At 38.1% G+C, this 18,108-nt stretch overlaps 1 protein-coding gene across 1 annotated transcript in view; it reads left to right on the top strand.

Annotated features, from left to right (window-relative positions):
- The window catches only part of LOC124711423 (prenylated Rab acceptor protein 1), a 48,865-nt gene that overhangs the window by 11,917 nt on the left and 18,840 nt on the right, over positions 1 to 18,108 (top strand). Inside the window, exon 3 of the mRNA XM_047241489.1 lies at positions 13,176 to 13,378. Within this exon, the coding sequence (XP_047097445.1) occupies positions 13,176 to 13,378 (203 nt within the window). The remainder of the gene's footprint in view (positions 1 to 13,175; positions 13,379 to 18,108) is intronic.

The raw sequence follows: 18,108 nt of genomic DNA, 5'->3' as shown, positions 1-18,108 counted from the left end.
TTTCTCCAACTGTCTATTATCTCTTGTCTGAATCAAGTACAAAAAGCAGCAAAGACCATTCAGGATTCCATCTTTGGCACAGAAAAAGGAAAGGAAATGCTACTCTGCAGGGTAACATATGTTGTAGAAATCTAAGGTCATGAATTGGGGGATACCACACCCAAGGCAGCCTCATTCATACCAGAGCACATTGTATCTTCCACGTAAATGCAATGACCTTACTATTGAGGCACTGGATCTTGGGTTGGTTGAAAGTAAGGGATATCAGGTTGCATTGGTAAAGCAGTTATCAGCTGTGACATTGCAAGCTGACTCCATCTTTGAAAAAATAACTCACGACATATGATGTCAGTGATCTCAAATTGGTTATAGGGAATGTATTGTGGCTATGGCTAATGAATGACCCTGGTGATGAAGTGTGGCCCTATAGTCTTTGGGGAGGATCATCTACTGCTATGTGTCTGCACTATTAACTGTGTGACTGCACCAGCTGTCTAAAACTAGAATTTATCGGATGAGCAGCAAATACATGTCCAAAGTTGGGCATATATTGCAAAAATAAATGAGGAAATAAGTTTAGGAAAGTAAAAGGAAATACAATGGAAACAAAGAAATAAACATAGTGAACACAATTGTTAAGTTTGAATTCTGTACATCGTTAACTCAAAACTCACGAAAATATGATGGTCTTACATCAAGTAATTAAAAGCCTACACCATGAATTTCCTCACTGAAGTAAAAGAAATAGAATTTCAGCTATGTGCAGTTAAAATTGCATGAATAAAGAGCAAGCTTTGGCAGATTACTCCGTCAAATAAGCTACCCTGAAAGCAGAACCAGTATCCAAATCTTGCCTATGCTTTTAATGTTAAAGTTCAGTAGAAATGTTGCTTGATCATCCACAGAAGTGCATCACAGAATGGAACTACCACTCACATACAGTCAAGAGTCTTCCAGCCATGAAAACTTAAAACCAGCGAGAAATGTCCAAGTCCCTACACACCACTCTAAATTTAATCACTAGACGAATTTTTAAAGTGAAACAGTGCACCTGACTTGCCACACACAAACTAAAATAATCTCTTGCTAAAAGCTTTATCAATTCAGCACCAACTGCTCCAAATGACTGCTTCACAACTTCTTAAAATTTTACCTTAGAACAGCTATTATTAAAATTACATAGTTTTTCTTAACCATAATTGTTATTTTGGGGGGAAGCGGTGGCAGAGGTAGGAAGCAGTCAGTCCTCTTGTTCGATGAAGCCTGCAACAATTTCCCCTCTTGTAGTATTGGTTAAAAACAGTCTTGGTTGCAATTTTAGTTTTCTATTTTTCAACAGCGCGTTTCGCCTTATTTAGGCATCTTCAGGTTATCTTTTCTAGATGGATGCGAGAGGCACCAAGATCTGCATAACGCGTTCCCGTTCACAGGAGCGAACAGGAACGCGTTATGCAGATCTTGGTGCCTCTTGTGTCCATCTAGAAAAAATAACCCGAAGATGCCTAAATAAGGCGAAACGCGTTGTTGAAAAATAAAAAAATAAAATTGCAACAAAGACTGTTTTTAACCAATACTGTTAAGCACTGGTTTGCTGTATGCCATATATGGATTGGAAGAATTCCCCTCTTGTGTCCAATCTCTGTCTTCCCCTACAGCTTTTACCCCTTACAGCTTCTCTTAGTACCATAGAAGTTACTCCCTGATGCCCTACCATCATGTCCCTTTTTCCTGTCAGTGTTTTCCATATATTTATTTCCTCACAAATTATTTTTTACCTTATCAGTCCACCTAATTTTCAACATTCTTATGTAGTGCCACATCTCAAATTCTTCATGTCCCTTCTGTTCTATTTTTCCAAAGTCCAGTGCTGTGCTTCAAACATACATTATCAGAAATTGCTTCCTCAAATTAAGGCCAATATTTGATAGTAATAGACTTATTTTGGCCAAGAATACACTCTTTACCAGTCCTGGTGTGCTTTTTATTTCCTCCTTGCTTCGTCCAACATACACTACTAAGCTTCCATGCTATCAGAATTCCTTCACTCAGTCTACTTCATGGTCCGTAATTTTCATAGTAAGTTTACCATTGACCTTGTTTATGCTACTGCTCATTACTACTTCTTTTCTTAATTTACTCTCAGTCCATATTCTGTACTTGGCAGACTTTTCATTCCATTCAGTATGTCCCAAAATTGTTCCTCACTTTCACTGAAGATGGCAATGACATCAATGGATCTGATCACTGATACTCTTTCACTCTGAATTTTTAATTCCACTCTTGAGCTTATGTTTTATTTTTATCATTGCTCCTTTGATGACTGAGCAGTGAGGGTGAAAAATTGGATTCCTATCTTAGACCCTTTTTAATTTGGGTACTTTGTTCATGGTTTTCCATTCTTAAAGTTCATTCTTGATCCTTATACATATTGTATATATATTACCATCTTTCCATTTTGCTTACATCTGTTTTTCTGAAAATTGTGAACCTCTTGCACCATTTTACATTATCAAAAGCTTTTTTTAGTTCAACAAATCTGATGAAGGTTTCTTGATTTTTCTTAAATCTTGTTTCCTGTATCAAGCAAAATGTCAGAATTGCCTCTCTGGTGCCTTTACCTTTTTTTTAAAGCCAAAATTATCATCACTTAAGAGATTTATAATTTTTTTCCATTTTTTGTGTATTATTCTCATCAGCAATTTGGATGCATGGGATGTTAAGTTGATTGTGCGATAATTCTCACTCTCATCTGCCCTTGCTATCATTGGAATTGTGTGGCTGGTATTTTTCCAAAAGTCTGATAGCTTGTCATCTGTCTCATATATTCTACACACCAGCTTGCAATTTTCCCTGATGACCTTTGAAGTTTCTAAGGAATCTTATATATGCCTTTTTCTGTATTTGATTGCAAGTCTTCCAAAATTCTGCCAGCTTCTGACTGTAACACTCGATCCCCTATATCTGCCAGACTGACATCCAAGTCTTCTTCTATTATGTCATCAGAAACCTTGTCTCCTTTGTAAAGACCTTAAGTCCACTCTTTTCATTTATCCTCTCACTTCTCTGCATTCAACAGTGGAAATACTATTGCATTCTTAACGTTAGCATGTTTGCTTTTAATTTCACCTGGGGTTGTTTTTACTTTTCTATAACCTCAATTTGTCCTCCCAACAACCATTTGGTTTTTGATTTCTTCACATTTTTTCCTCAGGCATTTCACCTTACAGCACCTTTCCTTGTATCTATATATGTCTGTCCAACTTCTGTGAATTGTGTTTTATTCATCTCATGGCGAACATTTGCATTCCATTTGGTGTGCATATAGGAGACATGCAAAAATGTATAATACAGTTACAATGCTTTTTACATTAATAAATAATAGCATTACAATAAATAATTAAACTATAAGGATATTTCTTGGAATGTGTAGCACATTGTATCCAGCTCAAATTTCCAGTTTGTCCTGCATGAATTCATCCACTGAGTAATAACACTTCAGTGTCAGTACCTCATATAGCTTTCTTTTAAGTGAACCTAAATTCATCTGTATCAACTTGTTCCCTTCCAATTTATTACAAATTTTCATTCCCATATATTGAGGTCCCTGGGCACATAGTCTGAGGCAGTGGGTGGGAAGCATAAAATTTTATTTGTTTCTAGTATCATGTGAATGGACAAAATGGTTTCCCTCAAATAATTCTTGTCTGGTGTACAAAAATATGATAATCTCATATATGTATAAGGATGGCAGAGTTAATATTTTAAGTTTTCTAAATAATGGGGTACATGGTTCTTTGTGATTTGCAGTGCACTTATTTTAAATGATTTTTTCCGTATTTTTAGTATCCGCACTATGTTTGTTGAGTTACCCCAAAAAACAATACCATACCTAATAATGGATTCAAAAATAGCTTGTATATGCAACTTTTCGTGTATCCATGTCAGTTGCAGTTGATAATATTTGCATTGCAAATGCAAAGCTGCTCAGTTTTGCCAGGTATTCAATGTGTGTCTGCCAGCTCAAACTTTTATCTGCATTCAAACCTAAGAATTTGACTGAGTCAATTTCTTCTATATCTTGGTGGTTGTGTACAATCTTAATCTGTGACAGCCCTTTTTAGAGATGTCCTTCCTCTTCAACTGGACTGCCTATTGTGGTATTCTTATTGCAGTATCTACCACCACTGAGAACTTCAAATACACATCACAATTCTTAAGTACTTAAGTGTTCCACATTTTCCAATTTGATTTTTCCTGATGATTCTTATAAACTTCAGCCTACTTGTCATCACCACTAAATTCTGGTCTGAGTCTACATCTGCCCCCGGGTGCACATTCCAATCCAATACCTTATTTCTCTGTTTGACTATGACGTGAACTGACAGTTATCTTTCTGTGTCTCTAGGCCTTTTCCAAGTATACCTACTGCTCTTCTGATTTGTGAATAGTGTAGTTGCTATTACTAGGAAATTTATTGCAGAACTCAATTTGTTTTCCTTCTCCCTTATTCCTACTACCAAGTCCATATTCTCACATAACACTGACTTCAGTTCCTTCCTCTCTAACAGCGTTCCAGTCCCCCGTAAGTATTGGATTATCATCTCCTTTTACATACTGAGTAGTTGTTCAATGCTCTCATATACTTTGTCTACATCTTCATCTTTTGGTTTGGTATGTGTACCTGAACTATTGTCATTAACATTGGTTTGCTGCTAATTCTGATGACAATAATACTATCATTAAATTGTTTAAAGTAACTCACTCTCTGACATATCTTTCTATTCGTAACATACCTGATTCCTGTTATGTCCACCTCTGTAGTTGAGGGGTCAGCACAGCTGACTGGCACGTGGAGGACCTGGTTTTGATTCCTGTTACTGCCACGGACGTTTTTATCTTGGCAGGGGAACAGGAATAAGGTTCACTCAGCCTCATGAGCCCAATTAAGGAGCAGCTTGATTGAGAAGTCACAGAAATTGACAATGGCTGAGAGCTGACACCAGCCCCTCCATACTGCGTCCATTGAAGCTGTTAGCAGAAGATGATTTAGCAGTCAGTTGGTATTGATGGGCCTGTCAGGGCCTGTGGATGGAGTTTATGTTTACTTACATTTACTCCTGTTATACCATTTTCCGCTGCTGTTGATATTACCCTATATTCGTCTGACAATATGCCCTTATCTTCTTTTCGTTATGCTTCACTGATACCAACTATATCTAGACTGAGCCTTTGTATTTCCTTTTTCTTATTTTCTAGCCTCCCATGCCCCTCCACCTCTCCCCAATTCCAGTTCACAATTTCTGTGGATACACATTGTCTTCATCCTAGTGGTTTCCATTGTCTCCTACATCCCCATATCACTTCTTTTCCCATCCCAGGAGCATGAGATTGTCCTGAACCTTTGCTCCTCCCACACTTTTGACAAGGCTGTTGGCAGTGCAGTGGAGTTTCCTCATGGCAAAAGTCCTTGGCTGCCATTGACTGTGATTAATATTCAAAATTTAAGCAGTGACAGGGATAGAACCCAGGATTTTTTGATTACTAATGAAAGGCGCTACCTATAGATCACATTGACATATTAATAATATGCTTATTGAAATGAGTTCTTCCCCACACTGGTCACTTTCCAACCTTACTCAACATTTCATATTCACTGTACAGCTCACCTACTGTCAGACATATTGTTTATGATTGTATCACTTTTGGTTTATCAGTAGTACAATTTTAAGGTAGTTATATAATCAGTGCTGATAAAAATTAATGTCAATTAAAATATAAAGTTTACACAGTGTTATGCAATGGTGTATTGAAATTGTGATATTCAAATGCATTATTTGATATCTTCATCCACTATTAAGTCAGTTGGATTCAGTTTCAGTATTTCCAGTTGAAATATTTTTGAGTAATATTTAGTTATTGCAAACAGACATCTTGTCTGTTGGTCATGTGTTTGTGAAGCTGACTTGGTCAGCTGCCACTGAGGTGAGCCTGTTGATATACCTGGACATCTATCTGTATTGGAGACTGCCTTCTGATACACAGATTCCTTCTCTAGAAAGAGAACCCACCAGTTTGAGTTTCTTGTTTCATGTGAACATTTTTACATGACTAACTGATGGAATGTAAGATCTTTGCACATGAGAGGTAAGCCCGTGATTTGGCTGGATACTTATCTCCTATTTTGTATGATAAAATGCAATGTATTAAGCTCCTTGTAAACTCTTCTTTTACTTCCTAGTTCCTACCCAGAATATTGGGAAAGCATACTACCTTTATCAGTTTAATTCTAACAGGCAGCCCATAAATAATTACCATTTTTGAGTTTTTTTATACATTTTTTGCATTTATTTTTAGCACTTCTTTTTGATTAATTTACTTTATATGATACTTAGTGCTTGGATGCTAATGCTCACATTGCCATATACTCAGTCCTAATCATGTTAATCTTGCTGTAGAGTGAATGTAAGCCACAGAAATGGCATACTATTATTATTTGTGTGGAGTTCATTCTCTCTGTTCCACAGGACATACAGTGCATCTGTTAACTGCATTTATATATGCGACTAATGATTGCCCATATGTCTATGTTTGTGTCTTATATGTTAGTTGGATGTGCATGGCTGATCATTTATAACCTCAGTATCAGTTGTGTTTTCTGTTTATTACAATCCTAGGTATTAGCAGGACTTATCAACAATCCCATTATACTTTCCTGTCTCCAGTTTGTTTGCTTTACAAATCCAGAATTTCTGAATATGGTTGTAACCATGTTGTTGTTGTTGTTGTTGTTGTTGTGGTCTTCAGTTGGAAGGCTGATTTGACACAGCTGTGCACAGTAGTGTATCTGTGCAAGCCTCTTCATCTCTGCAAAAGTACTGCAGCCTACATCCATCAGAAGCTGCTTGGTTCCGCTCTAGGACTTATCACCCCCGGCCCCTCCTCCAACATATACTGTAAGGGGGGGGGGGGGGGGGGAACAACAACAACAACAACAACCACCCTCATCATAAGCGAATTATCTGAATGGAAATTGCTAGACGTGATATGTGATGTACATGTATACAAAAACAAATTATGACAATTTCAGAAAAAATTGGATGATTTATTCAAGAGAAAGAGCCTCACAAACTGAGCAAGTCATTATTGCATTGGTCCACCTCTGACCCTTTCGTAAACAGTTATTTGGCTTGGTATTGATTAACAAAGTTTTTCGTTGTCTTCCTGAGGAATATCATGCCACATTCTGCCCAGTTGGCATGTTAGCTCATCAAAATCCAGAGATGGTTGGAGGGCCCTGCCCATAATGCTCCAAACATGCCCGCCTGCACATGGCAAGAGTTTCTATTGCTTGTCTTCCTACTTGCCAAACCCTACCTTGGCCAGCAAAGTCATAGGATCTTTCCCCATGACAGTGTTTGGAGCATTATTGGGCAAGGTCCTCCAATCATCATGAGGATTTGATGATCTAATGTGGCAATTGGTCAGAATTTGGCATGATATCCCTCAGGAGGACATCCAGAAACTCTGTCAACCAGTGCTAAGCCAGATAACTGTTTGCATAAGGGCCAGAGGTGTATCAGTACCTTATTGACTTGACCAATTTGTGAAGCTCTTTCTCATGAATACATTGTTCAATTTTTCTGAAATTGTAGTCATTTGTTTGTCTGTACATATACATCACATCTACTGATTTTGGTCCTGTTCGTATAATTTATTTGTGGTGTGTCTTTTTTTGTGTCTTTATTCAGGGATATGACAAAAACAATCATTCAAGTAAAAAAGTCTAGTAAACATGGTCTCTAAAATGCATGCCTTAAGAGCTATGAGTTTCACAGGAGTAAAGGTGAATAACTGCTCATATCTCTTAAAGTATGCATTTTAGAGCCCATGTTTACTGGACGTTTTTCATGTTTTGGTCCATACTACCACCTCTCAAAATATGGAAAGCAAAGAGCTTACAGTAGAAGAGATTTGCTTTACAGTATTGAAGATGAAGTTGTGCTCATAGCTCTGAAGGTACTCATTTTAGATGCCATGTTACTAGGCTTACAGTATTGAAGATGAAATTGTGCTCATAGCTCTGAAGGTACTCATTTTAGAGGCCATGTTACTAGGCGTTTTTGTTTCAAATGATCATTCCTGTTGTATCTCGCAGTGGTGACCATTCCTCTGGGGATGTGTATTTTGCACCAGTGGTTCACATGAAATGCCTGATATTGTAATGTAAATGAGAGCAAATGAAAGACTTAAAACAATATTACTCATTGTGTGAGAACAGTGACTATCATAAATCATAATAATGATTCTATTAACATGCTTGAATGTTTGCAGATCATTTTCTTTTTATTTTGTTCAAGATATAAGTGATCTACAAACGTTTAATTAGAGGCATCCTATTTCGTATTCAGCTCAGTCTTTTGATGTTGTCCTTGGTATGTTATTTTATAAGTTACATTGAAATACACCCCCCCCCCCTTTTTTTACTATAAAGAGTAGTAGTTACAATGTCACTTTATTTTCCTTTAGTAACTTTTTCACAAGATTTTGTAATTTTAAAAGAGTGCAGCTTTATAATTTAAAAAAAAAAATCAGAATAAGTGTGAGTATGACTCACTCACCGAGGGTTCCATACAAACTTAATTTTTGTAGTTCATCCATCCTGGTCAAGCCAAAACTTAAAATTAAAATAAGAAAAGAAAAGAAAAGGTTCCTTTTGAATCAGATTTCACAAAACAATAGATATTAAATATTAAACCATTAAGGATGTTACTATGAAAGAAAAAAGTATGTGACCATCATTGTTTTGTCTCTGGAGGTTCTTCATCCATATTGGAAAATACATTTTCAGTTGTTTGGTCGGTTTTGACACTGTACGCCTCAGTCATTGGTTCTCTCAATTCTGACATAAAGAGTTAATTCTAACTTCTAGCATTTGAAACCACCTTATCTCAGTTGATTTCTACTTGTATGATATATTTTGATAATTGAAAGTCCAAAGTGGTAATTTAAATAATCAAAAAGAATAAAGGTAATAACTCATCATACTGTAGTAGTATGTGCGCAGCTGTGCGTGTGCATGTACGTGTGTGAAGAGTGTCCAATTTATTGCCTTTACTCGAAGAGAGCAGGCCTTGCACTGCTGTAATAGATTGGCAAAAATATTAATTCATACCAGAAACAAAGAAGCAACACTGCTGTATAATTTTGTGATGTTATTTAACACAGTGTCGGGCAGATCGCATCATTTTTAAAAAGAAAAAAATAGCCAGGTTTGACTGTAATGTCCCACTGTGGGGTCCTGCCCACACTCATCTCTTATAGGGTGCCTAACGGATTCTGCTTTCTCAGATAGCTATACAACAATGCCAGCAAATCACTTTAATGCTTCTTTTTATTACAATAAAGTATATTGACAACACTGAACTTTGGTCTACAAGAAAGTGCCGCAAGTGATTAGTGACATGCAAACAATCAATGTCTTTCGCTATATACATTGTCCATGCAAGTAATGGATATGGGTCACAAGACACGGCTATCGTAGTGCTCTCTTCTAGTCCATGGTTTCTAGTGTCCATCTTCTACTGTCTGGCATCTACTGTCCGGCCGAGGCTGGCAGGAGCTGTGCTTATATTCTCTTCAGCTAGAGACAGCTCCTGCTGTGGTGCAGTCCTAGTAAGTGAACTATTGGCTGACGTCATCTCACAGCCTTCTCTGCTCTTGCATTTTTCATCTTTGTGCTGTCACTTGTCGTTATACCAGAACACCCACCAAAAATTAATTCATTAGAAATGATCACACCTTACAGTCAGCACATAAGATTCGTATAAAGATGTCAAGAGATAAAGCAGTTTGGATATATACACAAAGTAGTGCCATAAACAGTCAAAAACTGCTAATCTGTCCTCCTCCAGAGAAATCTAGAACATCCATTCAAAAGTAAAAACTTACAAGAATAGACATTATTTCAACTAAATTCATTAAATTTTGTTTTGCTGATTCATGCACTGTACTGTCATGTATTGAATGTTTCATTGCCACAGTGTGTTTTTCTAATACAGGAATTATAGACTACAATGTTTTGTCAGTATCAAAGTTGCTAGAAATGTGACACTGGTGTGGTAGTCCCTCCAAGTGAACCTGGTAAATCTGCATCTGGATAGCTCAGCTCAGACTTGAACCCTTTGCTGTTAAGTATAAGGCAAGTGAAGAATGCTATCGAGAGATATGCTCATAACTACTCGCATATTATGCTGTTTATATTCCTTTCTAAGACATAAGGGCAGCTAGAGTAATATATTTAGTCAATCTCTGTTTTAATTCTGTAAAGATATATCCACAGAAAATATAGGTCTCAATACAGTTACCAGATAATACAATATTTAAACAATAAAATGTCATTCTTGGCATTTTATGAGACTTTGTGTAAACAATTGAGCATGCCTTTCACAGTATTCTTTTAGAGAAACTACTAAAGTCTTAAAGATGTAGCAGGATGATATGATAATATTTTGCAGCAGCAATAGGCTGAGCAATGGAGGGGACTGGATGTTGGGAGGCACAGATATCTTTTAGTAGTCAACACAATTTTATTGTATATATACAGGGTCTCTCTCATAAGGGTTGTCAGGCGTTTAATCTCTAGTATCTTGGCAATTTTATTTCTGTGATGTGTAGCTGGGGTCAGACCAAACAAACACTGCTCATCACTTCTTTCATACGACACCCAGTGTCAATGGAAGGTGTCAGTTTGTTTCCCATTACAAACAAAATTATTTTTAAAGCAGTGTTTTACAGGTTCATTTGATAGAGTGGTCCCAAATTAGTGTAGTGCAAAGTTTGTTTTATTGATAAGTACCGTATGGTATGGACTGAAGACACTCTTTTTTTCTTCGAAAAATTGCCTCCAAAATTCAGGTGCATCTTATTCTCGAAATTAATATAAAATGTCCAATGTTTGATTTAAAATTCCCAGCAGTCTTAAATATGGCCAAATATTTGATGTCACGAGAATCCTATCTCTGTCTGGCAACAATGGGTTCAACTGGCAGCAGCTGTGCACTGATGCAATGAACATGAGTTGTGGTGATTCACAAGCTTGCTAACACTACCTTCCTCCCACCCTGCCCTCATAAACTCAGAACACTGTCTAGCCTATGATGCATCATTGCAATCTGTGGTGCCAGTGGACTTGTGTTATTGGTAACAGTACAATATTTTTGTTAGTAGCTGGTTTCAAATGGAAAAAATAAAAGGTATTCGTTTGATACAGGCTATAAATTGAAAGTAATAGCATAAGAAGAACATGGAAACAGAGCAGCTGAGCGGCATTTCAGACCTCCATCAACAGAAGAAACTACTCGCGATTGGTGGGCTAGTAAAGAAGAACTGAAAAAAATGAGGAAGACTTAATGTGCAAATAGAGGACTGAATGCAAAATAGCAAAAACTAGATGGTGATGTATTGAAATGGATTCAAGGATACTGTCAAAATGGCATTGGAATGAATACAAAAATGATTCAAATACATGCTTGTAAGCTAGTGCTACAGTGGAACTTAACAGACTTTAAAGGTGGAGTTGGTTGGTGCTACAAGTTCATGAAGTATTGTGGACTTACCGTGCGAACCAAAGTCAGAATATCTCAGAAAATACCACAAGAGTATGAAGAGAGAATATTATTTTTCCATTGCTCTATTATTCAACACTGAAAGAAAACCAGTGTGGAACTAAGCCATATAGCGAATATGGACAAAACGCCTCTGACATTTGATGTGCCGAGTAACAGAACTGTTGCCATAATAGGTGCTAAAACTGTAATTATAAAAGCAATTGGACATGAAAAAATGCACTACACTGTTGTCTTTGCATGTTGTGCTGACGGTGCTAAACTTAATCCAATGCTCATTGTCAAGTGCAAAACAAAGCCAAAACCTTCTGAAACACTGCCAGCTGTCATTGTTCACGTACATGGCAAGGGTTCTATGGATGAGCCTTGTATGAAATTATGGACTGATTGTGGGAGAGAAGAAAAGGTGCTTTATTGGATAAGAGTTCTCTTCTTGTGCTAGATCAGTTTAGTAGTCATTTGAAGAATTCTGTAAAAGAGATATTGAGACAGGGAAATACAGAGTTTGCTGTTATTCTGGGAGGACTTGCTTCACAATTGCAACCTCTTGATGTCTCGATAAATAAACCATTTAAAGTGTGTTTGAGAGAGTAAGGGAACAAAAGGGTGAAACCCAACATGAATTCATGCCGAAAGAAGCTTTAAAACAACCAACAATCAAACAAGTGTGTCAGTGGATAAAACAGTTGTGCTCTAGAGTGAGAGAAGACATTACTGTTAAACCTTTCAAGAAGTGCAGCATGAGTAATGCTCTTGGTGGCAGTTAAGACCATAAGAGGACGAAGAAGAAAGTTCAGGTGACAATTTTTACGTACTTTAAAGGTCAGTTCGTTTTTGTAAATTCAGAATTTTTTTTTTGTATGGCTTTGCAGTCTAACAATAAAAATGCTATTTTTTTAAAAAAAATATTGCTTAAAAATTAAGGATCATCTTATAGTCTGTAGTGTCTTATGTTCTGTAAAATATGGTATTAACAGGGACAGTAAAACGTGAAGAATGGGGAGTACTCCAGCAGGCTCAGCACCACCCTGGCCTGCACTGACTGCTGCTGCCATGCCCTAGCACTGCTCAGTCACTGCTGGAATACCGGCTATTCTTGGTGTTTTATTGTACTTGCGAAAATACACATAGTTAAGACAAGTATTATGTTATTCTAATTTGAGACCAGTCTGTTAAATGAGCTCATAAAGTTCTGCTGTCAAAATCATTTTGTTTGTAACAGGAAACAAATCGATGCTTTCCATAAATAGTGGCTCTTGCATGAAAGACGTAATGAACAGTATATTTTGTCTGAGCTGATTCCAGCTGCACATTGCAGAAACAAAATTGCAAAAACCTGCCATGTAGGGTGAAACTAAATACTCTTTGCATGCTTGGAAGATAGGTTCCTTACACTAAAACATGATCCATGGAATAGGAAACTAACAAATTGTGATGCTGCGTAAGTTCTTTGTCACATTTGCAATGTGCCAGGCCAGAAAGTCATGTTAGGATAATGTAAAGTTTGTAGCAGACCAAATAGAGAGATCAGTCTTTTTTTTCCGTTGACAGCATTACATCACCATTGTTGTTGTTTGCTGTGGCAGCCAGCCTTGGAGCTGGTTATATCCTTCATCTACGACATGCTGAAGGGAAGAAGCTTACATTGTTGTCACATGAGATACCACTGGCACAACAGTATGGTGTTGTTGCCATTTGTTCCCTGCCTGTTTTCTACTTGGCAGGAGCTGGCGCTGCCCTTTTTTGGGTGCTGGGTAAGTTATTGTATTGCATCGGCATAGTGTTGTAGCAAAATATTTTGAAATTATTTTCAACCAGTATCCATTAATGTAGTTGTACACTGAGCAAATATGATTATGCTGTAGTCTGTAATTTTAATTATGAGTGAAAATTGAGTGAGTTTACTTATTGAAAGACCTTTTTTAAAGTGAGTGAAACAGATATCAGCATTTTTAAAATCTTACCTCACATACTTTCAAACACTCTCCTTAAAATTATATACATAAGTGCATTTACTGAAAAGCTTGAGTAAGTTGTTGAAGAATGCTGTAACCAGACAGTGTTAACTGTATAGTATCGAATAGTGTTTGTGGACGGTTTCTTTCATGTTTGTGATGAGAAGTAAATTTTGTGAGATGAGGTGTGGACTGGAAGAAGGATACAATAATGTATTGGTGGACTTTTCAAGAGATGCTTGTCATATTGAAGTACAGTGTCATATAGCTCTTCTTTGAGTACTTCTCCTGGAGTCTTGTAGAAACAGAACTTAGGATAACATACTCAGTCATACCAATCCATGATCACTATCTGTCTTACCTAACTGTGATTGCTGTTTACTCCCAATGAAGGTAGGTATAGAGAGAGAGAGAGAGAGAGAGAGAGAGAGAGAGAGAGAGAGAGATCAAGGAAGGTTTAAAGATTTAGGTGAATGAGTAGCACTTTATCTCAAGGTTCAGTTGGTAAATCCATTTTTTATTTCTGATCAGGATGCTGAATAATGATATTGACTTATTGGAATTAATCCTGTGTAACATCTGTTGGTAGAAGGAAGATTGAGGCTGATAGATTTCCTAGCACCAAGTCTTTTGTGGTTGTGTTAAACATTGTTTTACTCACTGACAACAAACTTGCCTGCTTGAACTTTGTCTGCAAAATCTTTGAAAGTGTGACCAATCTAATTTTGAGAGTACACTAAATGTGTTGGTGAGTGCAACAACTTTTTCATAATTTATAAAAGCAAAATGCATTTTATCCAGCATTTGCTGTATGTCAACACAGAAACAAACATTTTGCATTCAATACTTTCTTTTGACTGTGAATTCTTGTAAACAAGGAAAGATCATTGCCATTGAAGGACAAAAATCACCGAAAGCAATTCCTAGTCAGTATTTCCATGCAAATTCCCATTGACATTGAAAAAATAAATAAAATGCACAAAAGCTTCCTTTTATTTTCATAGTGGCTACGTAGTAAAGTGCCACACTAAAGCTTCAGAGGCCTTGGGTTTGATTCCCAATGAGTTTTCTGATTTTTATGTGCCATCTCTGATAATGTTTGTTAATATGAAAAATGACGAGTGGTTCGGAGACCATATTAAACTGTAGGTCTCCCCACAACTGGCTGAGTAAGTCAGTTGAAAGTTTGGAGGGTTGAAATTGCATACCACCTCCAGCAGGATCAAGCTCAGTGAAGTACTGCGGTTTTCAAACCATCCTTATGGTTGATGACAGTTTTAACTTTAGTTACCAATATCAAGTGGAGGCCTTAAAAGCAGTTCTAAAAGTTATACATTGTTGCAATATCAAATTGCATAGTAGTGTCATATTGCCCTGTTTGAAAATGTGACACTGAATAAAGAGACAGTTATAGGGACTTTAAATTTTGTTTGTCCTTCCAACTGTTGAGAATTATTTTATTTATTGCATATTTAACAGCGTGGCGACTACTGGGGTGGTACTCATATCCCACATCAAATACAGGTTACACAAACATTTAGAACATGTTTTCACATTTGCGCATAGGATTAACGCTAGGCACAGGCCAATGAGGTATATAGATTGTGTCGTGGAGGGGTGAATAAGAGGCTGATTACCTTAGATGTTTATTCTCTTCAAAGTCATAATCAGCAGGAGCAGCAGAAAGAAAAATTTGGAATGTATGACAGAGTTCTGGTTTTTCACCACTGCTATTTAACTTTTATGTTGAAGAAGGAAGCCCTGTAAGAAATCAGAGAAGACTTTGGGAGACGAATAAAAGTGGAAGCAGTATAGATACTATAATTTAAAAAAATCTTTCCCTGTTTCATAAATCTCAAAGCTACAGCTTTCCAGATCTGCACCCTCCTCTCCACAAATTGTTTCTGCTCTCTGGATAAGATTTTAACACATCATAGGCTCGTATTACATCCGAGGCAGGGTCACCTGTAAAAGCAGCCATGTCGTATACCAGTTCTGCTGTCTATACCAGTTCTGCTGCAGTTTCTGCACAGCATTTTGTGTGGGCATAACTACCACTAGCCGTCCACTTGAATGAATGGCCACTGCTTATCTTTGACCAAGAGCAGAGTTGGCCATCCAGTGGCAGGACATGCTGCTGAATACAACATGCTTGATTTTATTAGCTGCTCCAAAACCCTTGTCATCTAGATCCTTCCCCCCTCCTGCACCATTTTTGCTGAATTACATAGATGGGAGTTGTCCTTGTAGCTTATCCTTCATACCTATAATCAGTCTCCACCAACCCCCTGCCCTCTACATACATTCTCCCTACCCTAGGACCTTACCACGTCTCATCCCTTTTCTCTACTGTCTCCCCTCCTTGGTTCTGTCACCCAACACAGTCCAACCTTCCTCTTCATTTTCAACATGTGCTGCATGAACTCAAAGGTGCTGGTACCTGTGTGTTGCATTCTTATCCTGTAAACCTGCTACATCCCATTGAACAGTCAGCCACTCTTCCCCAATTCTCCCTCCAGCTTCCTACCTCCCTTCTCCCCTTGCCTTCTCCACGCAGCCAGCATAACCCTTCACCCCCTAGAGAAGTGTGTGTGTGTGTGTGTGTGTGTGTGTGTGTGTGTGTGTCACTACACTTCTGCTATTTTTGAGTTGTTAATTGAGATTATTCATGTGGTGTCATTAAATATGCCCTACACTTGGAACAGAACTAGAAAACATTGGTTGGTTAAACTTCGAATTGTGTATTTGATATGTTAGGAATGCAGAATTAAAAACATAAGTAGCTTATTAATCTGTTTTATGTATTCTAGACTTTCTATCCCTTCAGTTATTCTCATCCGTTGCTCCTTCCATTGTTAAGTTAACTATATTTGGATGCAAGGATAGATGTCCCAGTAACTTGTCCATTTTTATTGTAAGGGTTTTCCATAGTTCTCTCCGCTCGCTCAGCATTTAATGTTGTTTCACTGCAAGCAGCTTTCCTTGTTTTTGTCATCCTGTGTAGCCATGCTTCCTATTAGGAGAATTCCTTTACTTCTTGTGTTACCGTGTCATTGAAGTTATGCAAGTCACTGTTGTCCTGTCTACTACTCTTCTTTGCTTTGTTTACCCTTAAGGTGTATTCTGCACTAAGTGTGCTTTTCATTTCTCTCAATCACAATAAGTCTTTTAGGACTTCCCCCTCAGGGGTTCAGCATTCATTTGCTGAATACGGGCTTCGCGACCCCGGGGTTCCTGAGCTGGGGACTGGTAAGTGCCACCAGTTCTCTGTCACCGTAAGCTCTGGTCATACTTGAACGACCACCATGTGACACAGCAGTGGAATGTTGTATGTTTCAGAGAATGAGGGTCTTGGCTTCACCACCTGGACCGCAAGGAAGGTACAAACCTCTCCCAAAAAAAAAAAAAAAAAAAAAACAACAACAACAACCCTCAAGGTGTGTTACGGGCTGAGGAGGTGAATGGCTGTTGAGGTAAAACAGTCTTTAGTGGGCAACCTCTGGGGGCACCTTCTGCCCCTCAGTTGTATCAGGGTTGCTCAGGCGTGCAGGGCTCTGCCTGGGTCGACGGTTGTTTCCCAAGTGTCTTGTGGGATCCGTATGGAACTGTCTCATGAAACTACTACTCTTGATGGGATGGGTGTACCGTCAGGTAGCACCTACACCCACTCTTCAGTGAGAACTCGGTTGGTCAGTCCTCCCAAAAAGAAGCCTCAGAGTAACAGTAACAGGGCATTAGTGTGTCATAACACTTTCGTTGTAATCAAGCGAAACGGGGGAAGCTTTGAGACGATATCCCCTTTCTATATTCACAAGGCATTGGAAGGTATTGCTGGGTCTCTGAAAAGTGACAAATGACTTCGCAAATGAACGCTTTGTGTTGAAATTTCTAATTCCAAACAAATATCTAAGCTTCTGGGATGTAAGACCTTAGGTGACTACCCAGTCGAGGCTGAATTGCATAACACCCTTAACTATAGTAAGGGCGTGGTTACCTGCTCCGATATAATGGAAGTGGACCCTGCGGAGTTACGTGAAGAATGGAAGAATGTGGGCATCACGGAGGTGCAGAATTATATGAGGAGAGTCAACGGCAAATTGGAAAAGTCGGCAACGTGTATTCTAATGTTTAGTATTCCTGAACTACCAGAACATATCCTTGCAGGCTATATCCACCTTAATGTTCACCCATTTGTTCCTAACCCCATGAAATGCTACAAATGTCACAGATTTGGCCATACCATTATGGGATGTAACGGGAAGGCTACCTATGTCAATTGAGGAGGCTCCACTCAATAGTCAGGGACTTCGTGTAAACTTCCCCCTGAATGTGTAAACTCCTCTGGGGTCACCCCGTGTGGAGCAGAAAGTGTGGGGTTTACAATGAGGAAAAGAAAATACAAGAGTTGAAAGTAAAGAGACACATACCCTATGGTGAAGATAAAAAGGCTTACAAAGCCATGCAACCACTGGTTTTTGCTACTTCTTTTGCATCGGCCCTTAAGACATCAATTGCTAAGTGTGATGCCG

Source organism: Schistocerca piceifrons, chromosome 8, assembly GCF_021461385.2.
Source record: "Schistocerca piceifrons isolate TAMUIC-IGC-003096 chromosome 8, iqSchPice1.1, whole genome shotgun sequence".
NCBI classification, from domain to species: Eukaryota; Metazoa; Arthropoda; class Insecta; order Orthoptera; family Acrididae; genus Schistocerca; species Schistocerca piceifrons.
The sequence above is the reverse complement of the archived record's forward strand: the minus strand, read 5'-3'. Positions and strand labels throughout refer to the sequence as shown.